This window comes from Oratosquilla oratoria, chromosome 23 (genome assembly GCF_046742065.1).
Source record: "Oratosquilla oratoria isolate Oo_2021 chromosome 23, ASM4674206v1, whole genome shotgun sequence".
NCBI lineage: Eukaryota > Metazoa > Arthropoda > Malacostraca > Stomatopoda > Squillidae > Oratosquilla > Oratosquilla oratoria.
Window position 1 is genome coordinate 60,687,441 of NC_134799.1, and position 23,873 is coordinate 60,711,313.

Consider the following 23,873-nt stretch of genomic DNA (forward strand, 5'->3'; position numbering starts at 1 on the left):
ACAGAATTGTCATCCGGTGCAGAAGACTCCCAGCAAGTCTAGGTAGGGAATAATAAGAATTACCCGACGCTGACAGCTAATGTTGGTTATTATGACGAACACGTCCTTGAATGGAAGGACCCGACGCTGACATCAAGATAGTACAATTATTTCGTAATACCTACAAGAAAAAAGTGCCTAGGAACTACTGTTCTCATTGGAAACTTAACGGATTACGAGAGCAAACTGGCATTTCATTTTTTTTTTTTTTTTTTGTCCAGCTCTAAACGAATCTTACCCAACCTGTAGAATGATATTCGCACGATTTATTTATTTGTTTCTTTATTTCTTTATTTATTTATTCGTTGTTGCCCAACATCCACTATGGTTCTTTGTGTAAAGGACCACGGAGAAGAGTTTACTAGTTTTTCTTTTGATAGTTATGTGAGCTAGCGTGCCTTCAGAATTTCTTGAGATGCAACAATGATGGAACGTGGAAACCGTGTTTACCAGTCGTGTCGGGCAGGAAAACGATGCTGCCTGAACTCGGAGTACAGCATGCAACACCTGGTGTTTATTGTTTAAGTTGAAATTCCATTTGCTGTCATTTTCAGAAAATTATATTTCCATGACAGTTATTTGTCTTAAATTGTCTTCATATCCTAGATATGTAAATGTTTAACCTAACTTGAATTGGTCTGATCTCAAAGCCCGGTGAATACTTGATACCATCATGTAAAGTGGCGCTGCAACGGTTCATGACTCGTAGAAATTGTCATTCCTGAGTTCCTGGTAGACTCATAGAAAGCTTAATCATTTATAATTGTAAATATAATTTTGAAGAGGCCGATGACTCAGATTTGGCGTGTGTAGAAGGCATTTTAATATAGCTGTATGTCGCCATTTTCTTGAGTAGTGCCGTCAAACATTGCACCTTTTTTCGGCAAATTCAGCCATATCCACGCACTCTTTTCTAAGCAAAATCTTACCACATCTAAAATTTTACGTGCTGCATGGTTTTGAGGAATCATTCGTTCCATTCCGGTAAGGTAAGGCACCATTACGTTCGCAACTTCTACGTAATGAACTTGCTGCCAAACTCCACATGACACCGCTTCTGCAACACCTAATGTAACATTCCTTACACTCTTAAAGGGATTCACATTTCACAAAATATACGTGAACGCACAGCGGGTACGATACAGCGAAAACGAGCGTCTACAAGCTTTTACAAGTTGAGTCGTGTCGAAGAGTTTCGTAAATATACCTATAATGTTTCTCTATTGTTTCTTCTGAAACGGATGACACCTTTCTCCTCTGCTTTGGCCAACGCCAGCCTATTCGATTCATCCTCGCGGTAGCGAAAGGATTATAACATCTACTGATCTCTTAATTAGAAGTAAAATAGCAAAGCATTTTCGTCTTTCAGTTACTTAAATATTTCTAACCATTAGTCTCTTATCCAGAAACATTCCTGTACGTAAGCTAGTGTGAAAGTATGTCCCACTTCACGTTTGTGTGTGTGTGTGTGTGTTTGTGTGTGGTTTACAGAACTACGACACCGTACTCTCCCTCCATCCCGTTGTCTACACACACACACACACACACACACACACACACACACACACACACACACACACACACACACACACACACACACACACATTATATATATATATATATATATATATATATATATATATATATATATATATATATATATATAAAATGTGTGTGTGCGCAGATAACAAGGAAATATTTTCCTATCTGTTGTCTACCTCAAACAATTGTGCAATTTGCCCACCATTGTCTTGGACGCGCTCTCTCACCTGCACTGCTCTGTTGGTGCATTCTCTTTGTTTGGCTCTTCTCTGTTTTGTTTCCGATATATATATATATATATATATATATATATATATATATATACATATATATATATATATATATATATATATATATATATATATATATTTTTTTTTTTGGGGGGGGCTTTTATGGATCTGGAAAAAGCTTATGATAGGGTAGACAGAAAGGCACTGTGGGAGGTTATGCAGATTTATGGGATAGGAGGAAAGCTTTTGGGAGCTGTCAAGAGTTTCTATGAGAGTAGTAGAGCATGTGTTAGGATTAGAAATGGAGAGAGTGAGTGGTTTGAAGTAAAGGTGGGACTTCGTCAAGGATGCGTTATGTCGCCCTGGCTGTTCAACTTATAAATGGATGGGGTGGTGCGAGAGGTGAATGCTAGGGTAGTGAGTTAGGGATTGGAGATGGTTAAAGAAAATGGAGAAAAGTGGGAGGTGAGCCAGCTGTTGTTTGCGGACGACACTGCGCTTGTGGCAGGGTCAGAGGAGGGATTGAGGAAGCTGGTGGCAGAGTTTGGGAGAGTATGTGATAGAAGAAAGCTAAAGATAAATGTGGGTAAAAGTAAGGTGATGAGATGTACAAGGGGTGAAAGTGGCAGTAGACTGGAAGTGAACATTAAGGGAGAGCGACTGGAGGAAGTGGATAGTTTTAGATACTTGGGTGCAAGTGTAGCAGGAAAAGGTGGAGTGAAGGTGGAGGTAGAATGTAGATTGAGAGAAGCGAGTAAATGCCTTGGTGGTTTAAAGAGTGTAATGAGGAATAGATATTTGGGAATGGATGCGAAGAGGAGACTGTATGAAGGAGTGATTGTGCCAACAGCACTGTATGGGGCAGAAACGTGGAACATAAGAGAAGAAGAGAGAAGGAGTTTGAATGTGTTTGAGATGAGGTGTCTGAGAAGTATGGTGGGGGTTACTAGGCTGGATAGAGTGAGAAATGAGGAGGTGAGGAGGAGAACAGGGGTGAAAAAGGATTTAGGAGATAGGGTTGATGAAAGAATATTAGGATGGTTTGGACACATGGAAAGAATGAGTGAAGAAAGACTAGTAAAAGAGGTATGGAAGGCAGATGTGGAGGGAGTGAACATGAGGGGACGTCCTAGGATGAGGTGGATGGATGGGGTGAAGGGGGCTTTGGGGAAGAGGGGAATGTCTGTTGAGGAAGGAAGGGAGAGGACGGAAGACAGAGGTGAGTGGAGAATGGTTGTATATGGATGATGTTGTGACTGCATGAGGAGAAATGGGCGGGGGGGGGGTAGTATGTGTGAGTAAATTTTGACGCAGCCCGAAGGGATTTCTCCCCGTCCTCGCCTTATATGCAAAGGGGGACGGAGAGGGGGGGTCGCCGATTAAATGAAGCGGCCTTGCTGTGGATGTACTGTGTCGTGCGACACTGCTTCTGACCCAGGGCGGTGGGCAGGGTGCAGGGATGACCCGTCATCCAGGAGGTGCTCAGATGAGAGGAAGGGTGGGAGGGGTGTGGAGGGTATTTAGGGATGAAATGGGTGGGAGTGTTTTTATGCCTTTCCCTTTTTGGCTACCTCCCTTGGAAGGGGGAAAAAGCCTTGGTATATGTATGTATATATATATATATATATATATATATATATATATGTATATATATATGTATACATATACATACATATATACGTATATATATATACATATACATGTATATATATACATATATATATACATGTATATATTTACATATATATATACACACATATATATATATATATATATATATATATATATATATATGCATATGCATACGTGCGCGCGCGCGCGTACATCTGTCCTTCCTCATCTCTTGCCTTTTCCCTTCCTCATCTCTTGCCTTTTCCCTTCCTAATCCTCGGCATTTATTCTCCCTCTCCGACCTCAATCTCTTCTCACTCTCCGTCAATCCGCCATTCCCTAATCCCTCCCTCTATGTGTCCCTTCCCACCCCACTCTGTATTATTCTGATGCCCCCCCCCCTCCTCTACCCCTCCCTCTTCAACCCTCCTCTTCCGCTTCGTCAAGGTCCAAACATTACGTAAGTTGGTTCTCATGGCTGCAATACCACCCTCATTGCTCATTCAAGTTGCTTCCAAGCTTGGGTTTCGTTACGTAAAACAAGAATTTATATGCTAACTGTGTGTATGTTCTGATCGTATTAGCTGATATGAAAACATATATGATTGTGAACATGGTTTGATCATGTTCAAAATATGCATATGTACCTAATTGTGTTATTGTTTTGGAACTATCCTTACAGTCTATATAAGAACATAAGAATGAAGGAGACTGCAAGAGACCATAAGGCCCTACACTAGCCAGCTCCGTATTCATCACCACCTGTCATCCCCATCCAATAAGTTGTGTAATCGTTTCTTAAAACAAATGATAGTTTCAGCGCTTACTACATGGTTACTACATCGTCGACCACCCTATTAGTAAACCAATTCTTGCCTATTTCCTATTTCTATTCATTTATGTCCGGATTATTTCTTCTAATGTGTTAAGTTGTTCTGAACGGTAAAACGTCTAGCTTGGAAAATGTTACGAGCAACTTCATTACATTGATAGATTGGAAGGAATGCAGCGACAATACCAGATCCCATGTTATCTATAAACAAAGCAAATAAAAACTAAAAGTATTTGAACATGTTCTCTCGCAAGACTTGGGGAGTCCATAATTATGAGTAGATGAAATTTAAAATATTTTCACGTTTGTTATCTGGACGACTTAAGCCGTCAGGACGTAGAAAAATAGGTAAGAAGATGGAAATAGGTAAACATCTTTGCCAACCGCGTCGTCGATTAAGGGAATATTCCAATCAAGGTAATTGAATGCGATACTGTTCGAGATTTTTAAATTCACTTGAATCCAAGTTTGTTTGTTTTTTCCTCTGATTTCGATTTGAACCAAAAATGGCTTCTTTCGACATACCCATTGTGACTTGTTGCATCTATGTTGAGAACTATGATTCCAAACATCTCTTAGGAAATATTTCTTTAATTTCTTGCTGTTCTATCATCTTGTACTAACATCTTCTCAATCCATTTTTCTCTGCTAGAGTATGTTCCTTCCCTTCAATTTCGTGACTGTCCCGCACATTTTGTAAATCTGCTCGGATTATAATATTCATAAAATGTGTAGCACCATTAATGAATTCATAATTGGGCGCACATGTAATGAATACATTAGGCATCCATACATTATGAATATTCATAATCTGTGCAGATTCACAAAATATGCCTGATAGCTCCACAATGGAACTCATAGGTATATTTTTTGTTCTTTCAGTATTCCCCCCTTATTGTTGGGTTATATTTACTGTTGATTCTGTATGCCCACATTTTTTGGTGGGATAAATACTACAGCGATTTTTTTTCCACCTTCATTTATGGTTCACATATTACCTCGGTCATGCATTCTCTCATTACCCCCTCTCATTACCGTGTGAGGTTCGAAGGATGACAGGTGAACAGCCTTGGTGCTTCAAATGCTGGGGTGTCGGTCATATATCTCTGTATTGTACTGCTTCCATTGACAAGTGTGGCCTGTGTGCAGGTCTCACCCCTCCCGTACTTGCCCACATCGCTTCCCCTCTCGGCTCGCCTCGGCTCTTAAAAATGGTTAGGAGTTGTGCATTCTGCAACATTTTTAACAATGTGTCCGAAAACGGGCAAAATCGACTAATAATTTCACATCTGTTGGAGTTGGGAAATTCTTTATCCTTTGATTTTGTCCATGGACACATTTATCCCTGTCATAGAAATTGTTTCTGATCTTAAAAATGTGTATTTTGATAGTTGTAATTTTAGACCTGCTTTTGGAAAGCTTATTTAAAACTCCCAAATTTTCGAGCGTTCATCGATGATCTTAATGGTAATACAAGATCGTATAAATAGTTGCATTGGTTTGACCTTATCATCCTACGAGACGATTTGTTCAGTAGTTCCTGGAAAAGAAGAGAAGCTTTGCGTAACCCAAAACGCATTCACATTAATTTATAATGTCCCAAATCAGTGCTGAGGGCAATAATGATAATCAGTTGTTTGCAGTTTACACCAATGATTGTCTACCAAAAAGATGACTACGAGCCTATACCCGAGAATACGGTTTTTAGCTCCGAAAGATTGTAGGTTGTCTGACATAATAGACGGTCTGGTTTACTGTATTAACTTAATCAAAGGATAAATGAACATAAAAATGACGTAAAAGCCCATAGGACATCTAACTCCATAGTAATACATGTGGATAAACATGGTCACCTTCCAGACTGGAACAACACAACCGTATTAAATAAAGGATCATCCAAGAAACTAAGGAAGACAATTGAGGCAGCATATATCAACACTAATAACAACATTAACCATAGAGAAGGATTTATATGTTTAGCAAAAGCCACAAGCTTATTAATAATAAAAGAATACGCAGATAAAATAACAAGCTCTCCGAAGCGTCCCATAAGATGACCCGTCCGTGTATAAAATATCCGGTTACGTTTGAGTTGTTAGCTTTGTGATCAAGATCCTGCGGGTCGAAACGTCAACTTCTTTCACCTTCAATCTTATTTGTCATAATATAGTCAATATATATATATTATATATATATATATAATATATATATATAATATTATATATATATATATATATAAGAGGTCTGTTAGAAAGGTATCCGACTTTTTCATAAATCTTATGGATTTGAATCAAACGCGTTTGCATGAGCCGACCTTGAACCTTCGTGCACATGCGTGAATATTTTCCTGCTTGTCAGTTGCTGGCAAGCAACATTTGCGTGAGGTAATGTGAGCATCTCTCGGCGGTGTTTTATTGCAAGGAAAATGACTGGGATTTGGTTTCCGGGTCGTACCCGTACATCCAGGACTCGTTACCAATTATTATGGTGCTCATGAAGTCGGTGTCACTGTTTGTGGAGTCCAGCTTGTCCTGTGAGACTTCAATACGAAGTTGCTTTTGCTCCGCCGTCAGTAGATTCGGCACGAATTTCGCCGCTACTCTCTTCATGGCCATATCTTCACCTTCATGAATATCATAATCACTGGTGCCGAGTCCTGGGTGTACGGATACGACCCAGAAACCAAATCCCATTCGTCATTTTCCTTGCAGTAAAAAACCGCCAAGAGCACTGCACATTACCTCACGCAAATGCTGCGTGTGCACGAAGTTTCAAGGTCGGCTCATGCAAGCGCGCTTGATTCAAATCCATCGGGTTTTTGCAAATAATAATAATGAAAATAATAATAATAATAATATTAAATAAAATAAAGTCTGATACTTTTCTAACAGACCTCGTGTATACATACATGCATATATATATATATGGGATCCGTTCAAAAGAGTGACAAATCAAAAGAGTGACATAATTTTGTCACTTTTGTCATGTCACTCTTTTGATTTGTCACTCTTTTGATAATAACCCATATATATATATATATATATATATATATATATATATAGTATACATATATATATATGTATATATATATAATATACATATATATGCATATATAATATACATATATATATATATATATATATATATATACACATACACTGAATGGTTCCCAGTGATCAATTAATATCCTTTTCAACCACAAACCACTTTTAATTCCATACCATCGCAATCGAGATTGAGAGTCGCTCGAAGGAGGCATCCGTTGGAAATTGAAACGTGGACGAGCCGAGGATTCGAACCCAGCTAACCTGTAACAAAGTTAGTGACGTAAATCAATACGCTATAAAGAGATATAAATTGAGTACGACTTTCTTATATTTGTATGCTCGAATTACATACACCTACACGAAATATCGCGTTCAAATCATCTCCGCTATGATAGAGTATTGGATAGTATGTGCGCTTGGGAAAGATATCAATTGATCACTGGGAACCATTCAGTGTGTATGTATAAACTTTCCCACGCGCACATACTATCCAATACTCTCTCATAGCGGAGATGATTTGAACGCGATATTTCGTGTAGGTGTATGTAATTCGAGCATACAAATATAAGAAAGTCGTAATCAACTTATATCTCTCTTGATAGCGTATTGGTTTACGTCACTGTAACTTTATTACGGGTTAACTGGGTTCGAATCCTCGGCTCGTCCACGTTTCACTTTCCAACGGATGCCTCCTTCGAGCGACTCTCAGTCTCGATCGCGATAGCATGGAATCAAAAGTGATTTGTGGTTGAATATATATATATATATATATATATATATATATATATATAATTGTGTATATATTTTATAATGCGAGTAGTGTGTTGAATCGTACGTTTGGCAGCCGATACTGCGCGCGAGAATTTGAGTCGCACTGAAGTGGTTAACCTAGCTAAATACAGTGTATCAAATAGGGTAGACCGGATTGTAATTATGGTGTGTAAAAGATCAATCACTCAATGAATCAATTACGAACCCACTGCTGGACAAAGACCCCTGGTATCATTACATGACTCACACGAGTGCGTCAATCTCTGCCACGTCATTCCTGCGAAAGATTGATCTCGTCTCTCTACCTTCTTGATATCCTTTTGTCATCCACTCAGTGAGATACTTGTTCCATTGCACTAACTTTCCTATTCATTTACATTCCCTCTCTACCGCCTCCACAATAACAGTTATCTTTCATATCAGTCTGCTCTGTCAACGAACTTGCCCACCGTGGTTTGCCTAATTAATGGAGTGTCTGAAACACGGTGTGTTTGTAACTTTGTAAAAATCTTTGTAACTACATACTGATTGCCTTGATAGAAAATATAAACAGTATTTTCCATTATGCTTACAAATACTAAAAAAAATTCTGCTTTCTCTGCCGATTCTGTATTTATTATATTTTTGTACTCTACTTTCTCTGTCATTTCTGTATTAACTATTCACTAAAGTCAAAATCATACCCTCGATAGTGTCCTATCTGAGAACTTCAATCTATTTTTAATTTCTAACTGGAATTCCTCGTTATCCTTACTCTTCGCAAGTGTGATTTTCTGCTCCGAAATTGAATTTAGCCATGCAACGTGCAGCTGTGGTCACTGCATATATTTACTTTATTTATGACCGTATCACTGCTAACGCTCTTGTTCCCATCTAATATGAATAGGTTGATTGAATGAATCAATGCAAAAGATGCACGCCATAAAAAATACTGCATTCATTATTCACACGATAAAAAATAATCTTCCTGTGATTATAACTCAAGTAATAGACCAAGAAAAATAACACTTGTTGGTAATCTCTGTCTTTAATGCTGAAGTGGGGATTACATAGCGTTTGAATTGTGCATATGAGAACTACATGAGAGTATTTAACACTTGGAGAAGTCTCAATTAAACACCAAAGAATGAGTAGGCTTCATATTAAATCCGGTTATCATGTTGCGTATTTGATAAATCGCCTGTAGAAAAGATGTTGATATTATGCTTCTAAGGCAACCATCCTAACGAGGTAGATTAGGTACGTGGTTATATATTTCTATATAATTCCAACATAATTTTCAAACACTTTGTATTAATCACATACATGTTCTTACAAAACTGTAATCACACTCTGGCAAGTCACAGGTTAGTTCACGAGCCCATATTTCACCATTTAATGGTGGACAGCTTGACTTGTGGTTTAGCAGCGCCATGTCATATCCGGAGGGTCAGGCCGGGAGTGAGAGTTGGTGATTAAAGGGAGGGTGGGCGAATACGTTCGTTGCCTCCGGGAAAGCGTGTTTCGTTATGATCATCTGGTAGCTAACTGGGCGAGAGGTAATGGTTATGGTTGTTGCCGTGGGATGGTGACTGCATCTGTGCGAGCTTGAGAGTGATGTATCTCTTATACTTGCGGAACTGTTGGTGTGGCAAATACGCATGTGTTTTCGAGGTTGTGTACATATGAAGTAATTTCAGTTTGTGATATGACTAGATAACCCACCTACTTTATTCAGTGGTAATATTCGCGTGGTCCTGCTATTTCCCCTGCCTAGTTTTGAATTCGCTTATATATTTAGTTTTTTCCCGTTGATCCGCTCTCTTTTAATCCTGAAAAAGGCTATGGGTGTATCCAGACTTTATTATTGATTAATTTGTTTAGAAATAAAGTAATTTTTTGGAGGTTTGGTAGAGCATAAATCACCGGTGGTTGATACGTGTTGCCACTGGTAGACTCTGCCATTTGTGTGGCCGATGCTTCTCTTCATTGTCAAACGTTTTGTGGGGTGGCTGAGAAGGAAGTTTATTTATTTATTTATCTATTTTGTAGTTATAGATAGTTCTTTCTCGTATCAATGCTGAATCCTAGTTTTTATCCTTCCTTTACTGGTCTGAGGGTTTGTGAAATAACACTTGAAATGTGTTGAATATCATTTCGAATATATTAGAAAAGCTTTATGGTACATGCTAGCACTTTCCATGTACATACAAAACTAGTAGCAATAAGATTCTCAAAAACAAGATCAGTATGTCTGTGCGCTCTGAAGTTGTTGCAAACGTCGTGATTTACTATTCTAATCAATCTAGAACATGCTCTCTTATTTCCCATTTGTGTGCTATTTGGAATATTTTCTATTCTTTGTATAGTAAAGTAAGCTGTATAATAAAACTTTTAGGATTACAACAACGATTTGAATATATTCTATGAGGCATAACAGCGCTTTTTCCTCTCCCCCCCCCTCCCCATGTTGCCACGCCGAGGTGTCCAAAGCGAGGCAGTTGGGATGGGTTGCCCTTGTAATTCTAAAAAGTGATACTCATTGTACCACCCAACTTCATTTACTGCAGAATATATAAAATAATAGAATAATCAAGGTTGATTTGTCAAATTAGAAAGCAACCTATACAGTAAATAGAATGAAATGTTTTGGCCAGAAGTATTGCCCTTTTAAAGACAGGAAACATATATTGATCAAGTACTTAGGAGCTGGATAATGTAGTTACATACATACATACGTTTCCATATACACACGCAAGTGCGTACACGTATCTTGCACATCCATACACACACCACGAGCATAGCTCCCCTTCCCGTAAAATACAACTAGGTAAAAATAGACACACAACTTTACGGTGCAGTGGTAGCGATCGCGTCCACTACTACGCCTGTAATAATATCAGTATTGCTGCGCTGCGAATCGGTACTTCAACTCTCGTGGGCGGGGAGTTGGGTGTGTAAGGCCATAGCATCACCCATAAGTCGGCCATATATGAGCTGATGATAACGAGTCGAACTCATTCTTCAAGACCATGGTGAATCACACACACAAAAGACCATGGCGAATCTCTCTCTCTCTCTCACACACACACACGGATTCTCTCTAGTGGAAATACGCCGGGTGTTTTAATTAAAGGCTCAGCCCATGAAGGGTTTCGGGAAGCATGACTTCAAAGTGCAGTAAGGCGAGGCATACGTAAAGAAAAATGATAAAGGAGAATCTACGGGTAGTATCCTCCTGCACGATCCTGCCAAGTGCTCGTAGCTCAAGGACACGAGCGAGTAGGGGCCATGGCACCACATACATGCGAAGCATTTTTAATAGTCAGAAATTGAATGTAAATAAGCGAGAAGGGATATAATGAGTATAATTCTTTTCGCACAGGTAACTACTCTGGAATCAAAGTTAGGTGCAAAATGATGTTTGCGGCACCTTATCGGAACGACAGCAATATCAAAGCTGTGCCACACCGTCCTAATTGAGAGCAGCGACTTGCTTCGACGGTGTCAGTGTACTGCATCAGCGCTGACGAAGCATGTTGACTCAGTGGTGCCTTACCTAACGCCTTATGCTCACCCGAGCCCAGGGTTAGGCCATAAGCCAGGGGTTCTCAACCTTTTTCCGTTACTCTTACCGAGAGTCAACCATTGACCCGTACCCTCTTTAACCTGACATGAATTATAGAATGGAAATATATAAGACTAAAAATAGGCATAACATTACGACGTATTGATAACTATAACCACGTAAAAACGAAAATTATTGGCATACATTAACACCGTGTTTTCAAGAACACTAACTAGGAAAAAAGTTTATGGACATCCTCATTCAGATAATCAAAAAGGTTGAGAGAGTGGGCAAGAACTATGTGCATCATTTGATGCGGACCAGCTGACTGAACTCGTTGTTGCCAGGTCGTCAGGAATTCCCGTATTTCTAGTTTTTTATGTATCTACAGGAAAACATTTAATAATGGAGTTAGTCATTCCTACAGGAATTATGTTTTTTTTCTCAAAGAAAATGTACAAAATTTCAGCCACAAAATACAGACTGACGTGTTAACTGACAGACCGCCCGCGAACCAACTTGATACGGCGCACACATCTATAACAGTCATTTTCTCTCTCTACGGATTTAAATGTTTGAGTAATCTTTCGCTAGTCATCTAAGTACCCCCCATAAATCGTCCCATGAACTCCAGGTTAACCTCTGCCATAAGCGGAAGGAACATATGCTTGTGTCGCAAAGAAGGAAGCCCCCCACATTTTCCGGGTGCTGGATTTTCAGTGGGCCATAGTTGCAGCTAACCAGTTCCCACACAATGGGGATCCTACAATATCTATAAAAGTAATGCTAAATAGGTAAATGTAATAAATTAACAAACAAATAGAAGTGCAAGAGTATGTTATTTTTTGTATTACCATTATTTTGATGTTGGAGTGATATTAATTTTCTTTTATATATGGGACTTCATGATGTCCTCAATGCTGAGCCAAAAATTCCATAAATCAACCCCTCAATGCTGAGGTTTTCACCTGGCCTAACCTCCCCAGGTGAAATTGCAAAACATAATTGTTTCTCCCCGCGTCTGCACTTCAGTTTAACGCGCAGAGGAAATGTTTACAGTTTCCTGCTTTCTATCTATGGTCTTATGACATTGTTGTTTTTTCAATTGCATGTAACTTTTCCACCTAACCGTCTTCTAGGTTAAAGTTACATGCAATTGAAAAAAAACAATGTGAAATAGAGAGAATTATAGTATATTTAATTGACGACAACCGACATTTCCGTTGCATGCATGAACATCCAACACATTTTGAGTGTGTCTTACAGGAATCATATTTTCATAACATCCCGTCTCTTGGCCTTCCTTCATTTTAACTTTGTAACAGTGGTTATTACAAGCTGAATAAAACCGCTTGGAATTAGAAGAAAAGGTTGTGCGACAAAATTCCCACAGCAAGTATTCACTCGGCGTCGAGGCAAATTCGTCGTTCTATGGGGTAGTCACACATAGTTGCTCTTGAACTCTTGTATACGATCACGTGCTGTACTCATGACCGACAGCTATTACCCTTTCCGGTGAGAGTTCGTATATTGGCCAACCTTTGGGTAATGCTGTGATCTGACACACACGAGGCAACAGGTGCAATTTTGCATTGTCATGCTCTTGAGTCATGAACGGGGACCGAATTCAAGACCGCTTACTTAGTATATTATGTAGGTGTCACTACACCAGAAAGGTTGTATGATTCACCATGGTGTATTACGTGTTGAAGACGTGATAAACAGCTTAACCTTATATATGAGAACTTAAGACCGTTTAAGCCCGTAATTGTGGAAGTATCTTGCAGCCTTACACTCCGCACGTCTTTGCCCCATGTGGTTTGGCAACCGCTAAATGTTCAGTTAAAACCGGTATTACAACGTAAGTTTGTCATGAGCACAGCACGTTCCGTGAGCATCATTTTTGCGAGCAGCTTACGCAATTAATTACACGGTATGGACCACGTATAACCATTCCGTCGGCAAAGTTGTGTTTAAAACGGTGCACCTTTTTGTGATCAGCTGGCCTGCACAAGAGGCTAGAGCTCTTCGCAACGTGTTCCGCACCTACTTCAACAATGAAGGAAAAATTGCTGTCTAGGATGGGTTTTCAGCCATTAGGCATATACTGTACACAAAGTTAAAGGAATAGTTAGAACTAGGTAAAATAAACTTAAGCCACACACTATCCTTTATTTTTAATCTTCACCTCCTCTTTCACATTTCCTAAATGGCTGTAAGACGCATTGCATGTTCTAAAAGTAGATTTTCTGAATACATTCGGAAAGTAATTTGCACCATAATGCCACATACGTATGGTAAATCTGCTTTTACTGGACCTTCAGGTGTACTGGATGAATGACCTTCCTCCGTAAGGGGTGGGATGGAGTAACATCTGCAAGAAATTAGTCAAATTTCCTTACATAAGTTACAAAAATCCATCACGAATACATAATTATAAAAAGGCAATCCCACCCTCCAAAAATGCCTGATAGGTAAATTAGCCATAGAAGCACCTTCACCAAAGGCTGCAATAATAATATAAATGTAACTGATTTTACCTATCTCGCAAGCAAACAGAACTAACCTAACCGCCAAACTTACCCTAACCAAACCAGGGTAGCACCGTTGAGGACACATTGAATGTCTTCCTAAAAATAAAACGAATGAATAGGGTAATAGGTCAACAGGGTCCACAGTAGGTTAGGTAGCTTAATAGGGCCCAAAATGTTAGTTAAGTTAACCAAACCTTCACATACTTGATTCAGTCCTCTTCCGCTGAACAGGTATGGTGAGGGATTCCGTGGTGCACGTTGCTGGTGTTCGAGGCGAAAATAAATGTAAAACCTTTTTAAGTGATCCAATTAATAAGTGATAAAAAAAATAATTCTAATATATATATATATATATATATATATATATATATATATATATATATATATATATATATATATATATATATATATAACAGGTGAAAAATGTAATCACACATTTGTCAATCACGGTAAAACCACTGTTGTAGAAAAGACTGGAAACGGGGAATCTATATAGTTCGATTGCAAACTGCAATCCTCTTCAGTAGATACACTTAATTCGCTAATAACAGCGACATCAATCTGATATTTTTTATGACAGTCGCATACTGGATTCGAACTCAGTTTTCGGCCATCCGTAAGATTACCTTCACACTACACCACAGAGTAAAAGCCTTGTAACCTGGAATCGAACTGATTCCCGAGGATAGGAAAGATCACATATCTGCGACCCCAGTTCCTGTTTTACACAAGGCCCAGGCCCACTAGTGGCAAGGGGTAAGGATCGGAACAAATCCCTTTCACGTTTTTCGCCATTGTAATTATGAGAGAAATTCACAAGTAACAGCGACATCAACCTATTCATTTTTAACGACAGTCGCATGCAGGATTCGAACCCACTGTTTTCGGCCACTCGTAAGGCCCTGTGAAGGTAATCTTAGGGTGACCGAAATTAGTGGGTTGGAATCCTGCATGCGACTGTCATAAAAATTATCATATATATAATATATATATATCCTTGACTGGCGCACGGGATTCGAACCCGCTGCATCTGGACCCAAACTTCCAAGACACCCGCCTTACTCCGCTCGACCATCGACGGTATAAAACCATGAAAACTCATAACCAATCTGACTATCGAGATTGGGGAGGGCGCTCACTGCACCCCAAGGCCAACCGCACACGTGGGAGGGGTAAGGACCGGAACGAATCCCTTTCACGCTTATCGCCAACTTAACTATATGAGAAATTCGCTAGTGAACAGCGACATCGCTGTTCACTAGCGAATTTCTTATATATATATATATATATATATATATATATATATATATATATATATATATATCCGACCTCAATATCGTCTATTTGGAATATTCCATTATTTCACTGTTTACACATGTAAAACACATAAAATCCAATATTAGATAGTTTGTTGATCTATTTCCAGTGGATATCAATATACAGCCACATTAAAACCTGAAATGTATCGCTAGAAGTGCTCACGGAAATACCGTGAAGAGTAATTATGCTAGGCTGAACACGCCGAGATGACGGAAAACTACGTTTGCCCGTGTATTAGACCATGAGTCCCATAGAAACTTCTCTAAAGCCTGCCTCAAATTGTGCCGATTCTCGTCAGATTCAAATATGTGAATTTGAATAGAGCAGAACTACACTTACAGTATTCTAGGATTTTCTAACAGTATTTCACCAATATCAATATATGACGTAAAATAATACAAAATTTGGAGATTCGAAAAAGAAAAGAAAAATGCAAATGAAGTCGTTTCTACTTAAACTCTAAATTGTTGAGATTCTGCTCCAGTGTGAAACGGTCTTAAAACGTCATCAATGAGCTATATTTCCTCCAACTGTTGGAGCAGATTTAGAGCCCGCAGCTTTTGGGAAGGAATCTAATATGCTAGAGGGAAAATAATTTTCCTCTAGCATATCAAATGACATTTTATGTATTTTTGTTGAGAAAACAAAATAGTTTGGCTTCTCTCCTACAGTTGTATACAGCATTGTTTTCAGTTGCTTAGTTGTTAATATATGGTAGGTTAAAGGAAATACTTATTATAAAGTATTCTTATTAGTAAACTCATAATAGGCATCTGCTAAAGGTGGTCTAAGTACGTACATATCCTTCATCCTTAATTCATTTTTCAAACTCTTCCACAAATGCCTTAGCCACTTCCATACGGTGACGCCTACGTAGGATGAGGAGCAAGTGGGTACGCGATGATGCCGACGTCGGCGTCTTGATTATATTTATTGTAGTCGTGCCTGCGTGACCCTCATTCTCTCTAAACTGGCTTCATCATATTTTCTATGGTTATCAAAATTCACGGGTGAAAGAGAACGAGCGATTGAGCAGTGACTTTATTTTTTATGCGATTATTATGACGCAACATCGCACGCCTGGCAGCTAATGCTGCCAGACGTGCGATGTGCCCCGGAGTGAAGAGGCTAGCAGCCTCACCTTTCGAAAACACGTGGTGAACCTGGTAACGTTCTCGAAAGCGACGAAACCACCCAGCACTCGCTATGACTTCATGTGAAGCGTATTCTTCACATGCACGTTCTTTCAACATGCGAAATTAACTTGTAGCCTTACTTTGCACTGCTTGCAACATCACCTTCACATTTCTTTGCCTATTATCTTCCAACCACGTGTATAGCAACTTCTCCATCCCTGCCATAACTGCCGTACGCAATGCCGGGCTGCCACAACTATATTACGCGCCGTGCTGCCAGACATATAAACTCATAATAGGCATCTGCTAGACGTGGTCGTAACTCGGATAGTGACTGTATCTGCAAAACCTCCCACAGTGCCTTCCTATCTATCCTGTCGTAGTTATAAGCATTTTCCAAATCCATGAAAAAAAAAACTCATACAAGATACTCTAGTAGCAATACACATAGAAGGAAATTTTTTAAAAAGTAGAGCCCTTCCCCCAACACACACACTTCTGATAGAAATAGGCACACACACACACTCTGAAATTCCGGTTTTTTATACAAGTGTGAGTGCTATTACTGGTAAATATTTTACTGTATAAATCTTCCCAAACTATGATTTCCCCTTCAAACAACAATTTATTTTCAAATAAAACCATGCTGTTTTTGTTTCCAGTAGTCTCCTCCTCACTTTATATTTTGTAGTGGTATTTTTATATTTAGCAAAATTATGCTTTTTATTGCCATGCAAACTCAGTATCTACTGAAAATTACAGATTCAGCAACTGCTGATGTGGACTTCCAACACATCAACATTACTGGATGTGGTAGGTCAGTGTGTATCTTCAAAAAGGGCGAAAGTGCTCAAATGCAACTACCTTTTACTCCAAGTAAGTTTTATGTTTATGCAGTAAAGAATATAAGAATTACTATTTGATGGTTACCATATAGGTAAATGTGTATGATATACTCCTTTGAATAAATATTGAATTGAATTAATGCATATTTGTATGTATATTATTAAATGTTACAGGATTACCCTTTCATTACCAAGATCGAGGTGTGCCATGGAGATAAGTAGTTTAGCTTGGCAGCAGCCAGAATAGAAGGAAAAGTGACTCCCAGAATGAAAGGGATTAATTGCAATTGATTGTAACTCCTTTGGTACCAAATGAGTGCCACAGAGGTGAATAAAATAGCCTGATGGTAGCTAGAATAAGAGGCAAAGTACAACCTGCTCTGGAAAGACTAAGTAAAATTTTGATATCCCAGGCACAGTACTAGTTCCTCACACCCACCTCATCACATCACATTATTTTACACATTGGGCAATAGAATGCAACAATTAACCCACAAATATGTATCTCTTTTATGTAAGTTACGATAATGTAAATACAACTACTCCATACTACACACGCATCATTTATTTCTTGCCCCCTGCAACTCTTCCAGGGACCAATGACAGGTACACTTAGGTCTCTTAATCCAACACTCTCCAACTGCTATTTGTGCAGACATTTGGGCCCAGGACAAAAACCACTTTATGAATTGGCCGAGGACATAAAACACCACCAATTCCCAAAGTGGATTTATGTCCTGGTCTCAAATGTCCACACAAGTGGCAGTTGGCAAGTATTGGACCTAGGTGTATCTACATTTGGTGGTCCTGCAAGATTTACAGTGAAGCTGCCTATTTTCAAAACCTGTGAACCCTCTCACTTTCATCAGGAAGTGTAGCCGTGAGGGGCTGACACTTGGTCTGGAGACTGGCCCAAAGATCTTTCACTAAAAACTTACACTATTTCTCACACTTTTTTACACAAGGAAAGCTGACAACCAGAGACCACTTTTCCCTATCACTTTCAACTCATGACATGAAAACAATCCCTCACTAATGCAATGCAGATGGAAGTCTGAAGTTTCATCTCAGAGATTTGTGGGAGTGTCTGAGGATTTGCCAGCCACTAGAGGCAACAATTCATTAATTCATTAATTTATTAATATATATATATATATATATATATATATATATATATATATATACACACATATACATATATATATATATATACACACACACACACACACTTCAACGAACGGACGGCTTAGAAGACGTTCTGAAGAAAATTGAAGTATTGTGGATCCCAACGCAAAGAGAAGTGCCTATTGTATTTACAGGGTGGGGGGGGAAATTGCTCGTGAGGTAGTAGGAAAGTAGGGAAAGAGGAGAAGGGGAGGGATTACTGAGGGAAATGGAAGGAAATGAGGAAGGAGTAGACTTGGCCCAGACAGACAGGCGAAAGGTAAACAAACGGCCTCCCGACGACGATGAAATGTCTAACAAAAATGTAAAGATTAGAAGTATAGATAAGAGCAATACAGTAGAAAGCGATGAGAATATTTTCCAGGGATTTAAAGAGGGTGGGGGGGACACAAACCCCCCCTGACTGACAAGACTAGAAGAAAAGGTTGATAAGATGATCGAGGACTTGGAGCGTAGGTTCGGTCATGTTAACAATATTATACGGAGGGTTGAAAAATTGGAAGAACTAGAGAAGGCGAACAAAAACTTAACTGATGAAATAGAAAACCTGAAAAGACAGTTAAAAGAAGTAAAGGTGGAGAATGAGGAATTGAAGAGGAATAGTAAAGAAAACAGAGGGGGATGGAAGTCGATAAAAGAAAACAGTAAAGTTGCATTTACTGATATAATTAAACAGCAAACGAGAGAACAAACTGAAGACTCAGTTATTAAAGTGATGAGACAGAAGGAGAATATAGTAAGAGACTTAGCTGACAAAAAGAAATGTATAATTATATTAGGAATGGAAGAGAAAAATAACCCAGATAGAACCTCAAGAACCAATGAGGAAAATGAAAAAGTAAGCAGTTTACTAAAATTAGTTCAGGAAGATGAACCAGAAATTATGAAGGAAATTGAGGAAAAATTCAGGCTTGGAAAGTATAGTAAAGATAAGACCAGAACAATTAAGATTAAATTCAGGTCACAAACGACGGCAGAGAATATCTTATCCAAAACAGGGAAACTAGCAACAAGTGAACAATATAAAAAGGTATGGATAAAAAGGGAAATGAATAAAGAGGAAAGAGAGGAAGAAAAGCAGAAAAGACTTGAAGCTAAGACAAAAAATGAGAACAGAACGGAGTCAGAGAAAGAGAGATTCTATTGGAGAGTAGTGAATATGAAACTAAGGCAGTTCGACATACAAGAGAAAAACAAAAGGGAAACAGAGAACACAATGGAAGTGACAGAAAACTAAGAGTGTCTTACACAAATATAGATGGATTAATAACAGGATTGGATGAGCTGAATGATTATTTGAAAGAAAAAGATCCGGACATAATGGGAATTGTAGAAACAAAATTAAAAGGCCCACTACCACCCAACAGTGTAGGACATGATGCATATAATTATTGGATTAAAAACAGAGAGAAAAAGCAAGGGGGTGGAGTTATGTTCCTGACTAAGAAGGATATAAACGTGAAGGGTGTCATATATGGAAAGAATACAGTAGAGATGATTATGATAGAAGTGGAAGACAGAGATAAGAAGAGCAGAAAATTTGTGATAAATTATGTGCCTCCGAAAACAGCCTCATGGGAGGAGAGTGAACATAAAAATATGTTAGACACAAAGATAACATTAAATAAAATAATGGAAGATGGAGGAAGAATAGTTATAATGGGCGACTTTAATTGCAAAGAAATCTGCTGGGAAGAAATGACAGTAAAGGGTGGAGACGGCTCATGGGGAAACGCTCTACTTGAGATGATTACTGACCATACAATGACACAATGGATACAGGAGAACACCAGGTATAGAAATGAAGAACCATCGAGACTAGACTTAATAATTACATCTGAACCTAGAATAGTGGACAAGATTGAATATAAAACATCAATAAGTAAAAGTGACCACATATTGATTGAACTGGAACTTAATGAAGAAAAATATAGGAAAAGAAATGAGCAATATAGAAAAGGAAGAATGATGTATGAAAAAACAAACTTTGATAAAATAAGAGAATTCTTTCAAAAAGAAAACTGGGAAGAAATATACAAAGAAGAAACAACAGTGGAAGAGAAATGGAATATTTTGACAAAAATTTACAAAAAAGGAGTGGAAAAGTATGTCCCAAGACAAAAACAAGAAAAAGAATATGTAAAATGCTGGTACAACAAAAGTTGTAGGGAGCTAAAAGACAAAAGAGACAAAGCCTGGACCAGATGGAAAAAAGACAGAAGACCTGAAAAATGGAAAATATATACCGGTTATAGAAATGAATATGTACAAACGTGCAGAGAGGAAAAGAGAAAATATGAAAAAGATGTCATAGAAAAGTGTAAAGATCAACCAAAACTATTCTACAGATTTGTAAACAATAAACTGAAAAACAAACAAGACTTGGAGAAATTAAGACAAGAGGGAGTTGAATACACTGAGGAAATGGAAATGGCGGAAATTATGAACAAACATTTTAAATCAGTGTTTACAAGGGAGAACATACAACCTGAAGAGATTGAATGGAAAGAGAAAGTCCCCCCTATGGAAGAAATAGAAGTAACAAAGAATGAAATATTGACACACTTGAGTAATCTTGATGTCAGAAAATCGCATGGACCAGATGATATAGCAAACTGGATTCTGAAAGAATGCACAAATGAACTGGCAGACAAAATACATAGCATACTAAACAGTTCCTTGAAAGAAGGAAAAGTTCCAGAAGATTGGAAAAAAGCAAATATAGTACCTATATATAAAGGAGGAAATAAAGAAGAACCTACAAACTATAGACCAGTCTCTCTAACAAGTACAATAGCAAAAATTTGTGAAAGAATTATCAAAAGATGGGTAAAATATTTAGAAAAAAAAAACAGTGTTAAATCCAAGGCAATTTGGATTCAGACAAGGACGATCATGCGTCACCAATTTAATATGTTTCTATTCAAGGCTAATAGATATAATACAAGAAAGAGATGGATGGGCGGACTGTGCATTTTTAGACCTAAAGAAAGCTTTTGACAAAGTACCACATAAGAAGTTGCTTAAGAAATTAGAAACCGAAGGAGGAATACAGGGAAAACTACTAAATTGGATGGAAGACTTTTTGCAAGAAAGAAAAATGAGAGTAGTGATAAGAAACCAGCACTCAAAATGGGATGAAGTAATAAGCGGTGTTCCACAGGGAACAGTACTGGCCCCAATAATGTTTGCTATATATATTAATGATATGGATGAAGGAATAGAAAGCTATATGAGCTTCTTTGCAGATGATGCAAAACTACTGAAAAGAGTGGAAACTGAAGAAGATTGTGAATCACTACAGAGAGATCTAAATATAGTACAGGAATGGAGTAGGAAGTGGGAGATGGAGTTCAATACAAAAAAAGTGTAGTATAATGGAATTTGGAAAAAGCAAAAACAGAATAACAGGATTATATAAATTGGGAGAAGAAGGAATAAAAAAAGTAGAAAATGAGAAGGACCTGGGAGTCATTGTTATGAATAATATGTCACCTGAGAAACATATAAATAAGATTTTTGGAGAAACTTATAATTTAATAAGAACAATCAAAGTTGCATTTACATACCTGGATGAAGAAATGGTGAAGAAAATCCTAATCACCCTGATAAGACCAAGATTGGAATATGCAGCAACGATATGGTCACCAAGTACAAAAAAATGTATAAAAAAACTTGAAAGAATACAAAGAGCAATTACAAAACTGGTACCAACGCTCTCAAAACTATCATATGAAGAGAGACTAGAAAAACTTGAACTACAGACACTAGAGCAAAGAAGAGAGAGAGGAGATTTGATAGCTATTTACAGAATCATGAAAGGCATAGAAATTACTGATAGAGAGAATCTGATAAAATGGGATAACAGAAATACAAGAGGACACGGAAAGAAAATAAAAAAAGACAGCTATAGAAGAGACTTGAAAAAGAACAGCTTTCCTCACAGAGTAATAAACAGTTGGAACAAGTTGGATGAGAAAGTGGTGTGTGCAAAAACAATACATGAATTTAAAAATAGTTTAGATAAAATGAGATATGAAGACGGGATCTCACGAGCATAGCTCCCCTTCCCGTAAAATACAACTAGGTAAATACAACTAGGTAAATAAATACACACTGAATGGTCCCCAGTGCAGATATTAATATTTTTTTCAACCACATTAACTTTTCACTTTAATTCCATGTCATCATGATTTTGAGACTGACAATGCGCTCAACAGAAACATATGTGGAAGCTAATACGTAGTGAAGCCAAGGACTCAAACTCGGCTTTGATGTACCAAGTGAACAGTGACTCTAACCACTGTGCCATCTCTCTTGATGGTGCAGTGGTTAGTCATTGTTCACTTGGTATGTTGGAGCTGAGTTCGAGTCCTTGGCTTCACTATGTATCAGTTTCCGCATATGTCTCCGTCGAGTGCATTGTCAGTCTCAATCGTGATGACATGGAATTAAAGTGAAAAGTTAATGTGGTTGAAAAAAGAGATATATATATATAATATATATATATATATACATTGCATGAAGAACCCACAGTTGGAATTAAAAAAGAAAACTAGGAAGAAAATTAAACTTCTATAATTTGGCTAATAGCTATAGCCCTCTTCAGGAAAGTACAAGATACAAGAGGTGTTTGAGACTTAAATACCATTGAAAGAGGGGCTGGAAGATGGGTAGATGACAGGCAACATTCCATCACTCAGGGTGGGGTCAGAAGGAAGAGGGGTGTGAGGTCAGAAGGGGTAGGGGTGAATGTCTATTGAGCAGGGAAGGGAGAAGGCAGGGGATAGGTGTGAGGGGAGATGGGTTGGGTATGGATGATATTTTGATGCCTGATGGGATTTCTGTCTTCTCAATTTTCTGCATGAGGGGATGGGAAGTGAGTGTCACCATGTAAATTAATGGACCCTTCTGTTGATATACTGTCTTGCTACATTACATCTGACCTGATCAGTGGATAGGAAACAGGGATGGCCCTTCATCCATGAGAAGCTAAAATGTGAGGGAAAAAATAGGTGGTGAATGGGAATGGATTCTTGCCTTGGCTGGCTACCTCCATTATAAGGGGGAAGAAACCCTAGGTATATAGATATACACAAGAAATTATTACAAAAGTAAAGTGAATTCTGGAAGCTCACTGGCTGAGCAGGTTAGGTTGTCGTTACTTGCTGTAAAGGTTGAGGTGAGGGCAGTTTGAATCCTGCCACCAGCGAAGTTGAACCAAGGGCATGGTT

At 38.3% G+C, this 23,873-nt stretch overlaps 1 protein-coding gene across 1 annotated transcript in view; it reads left to right on the forward strand.

Moving 5' to 3' along the window:
- The window catches only part of LOC143038143 (NPC intracellular cholesterol transporter 2 homolog a-like), a 47,413-nt gene that overhangs the window by 17,720 nt on the left and 5,820 nt on the right, over positions 1–23,873 (forward strand). The window contains exon 2 of the mRNA XM_076207160.1: positions 17,372–17,485. Within this exon, the coding sequence (XP_076063275.1) occupies positions 17,372–17,485 (114 nt within the window). The remainder of the gene's footprint in view (positions 1–17,371; positions 17,486–23,873) is intronic.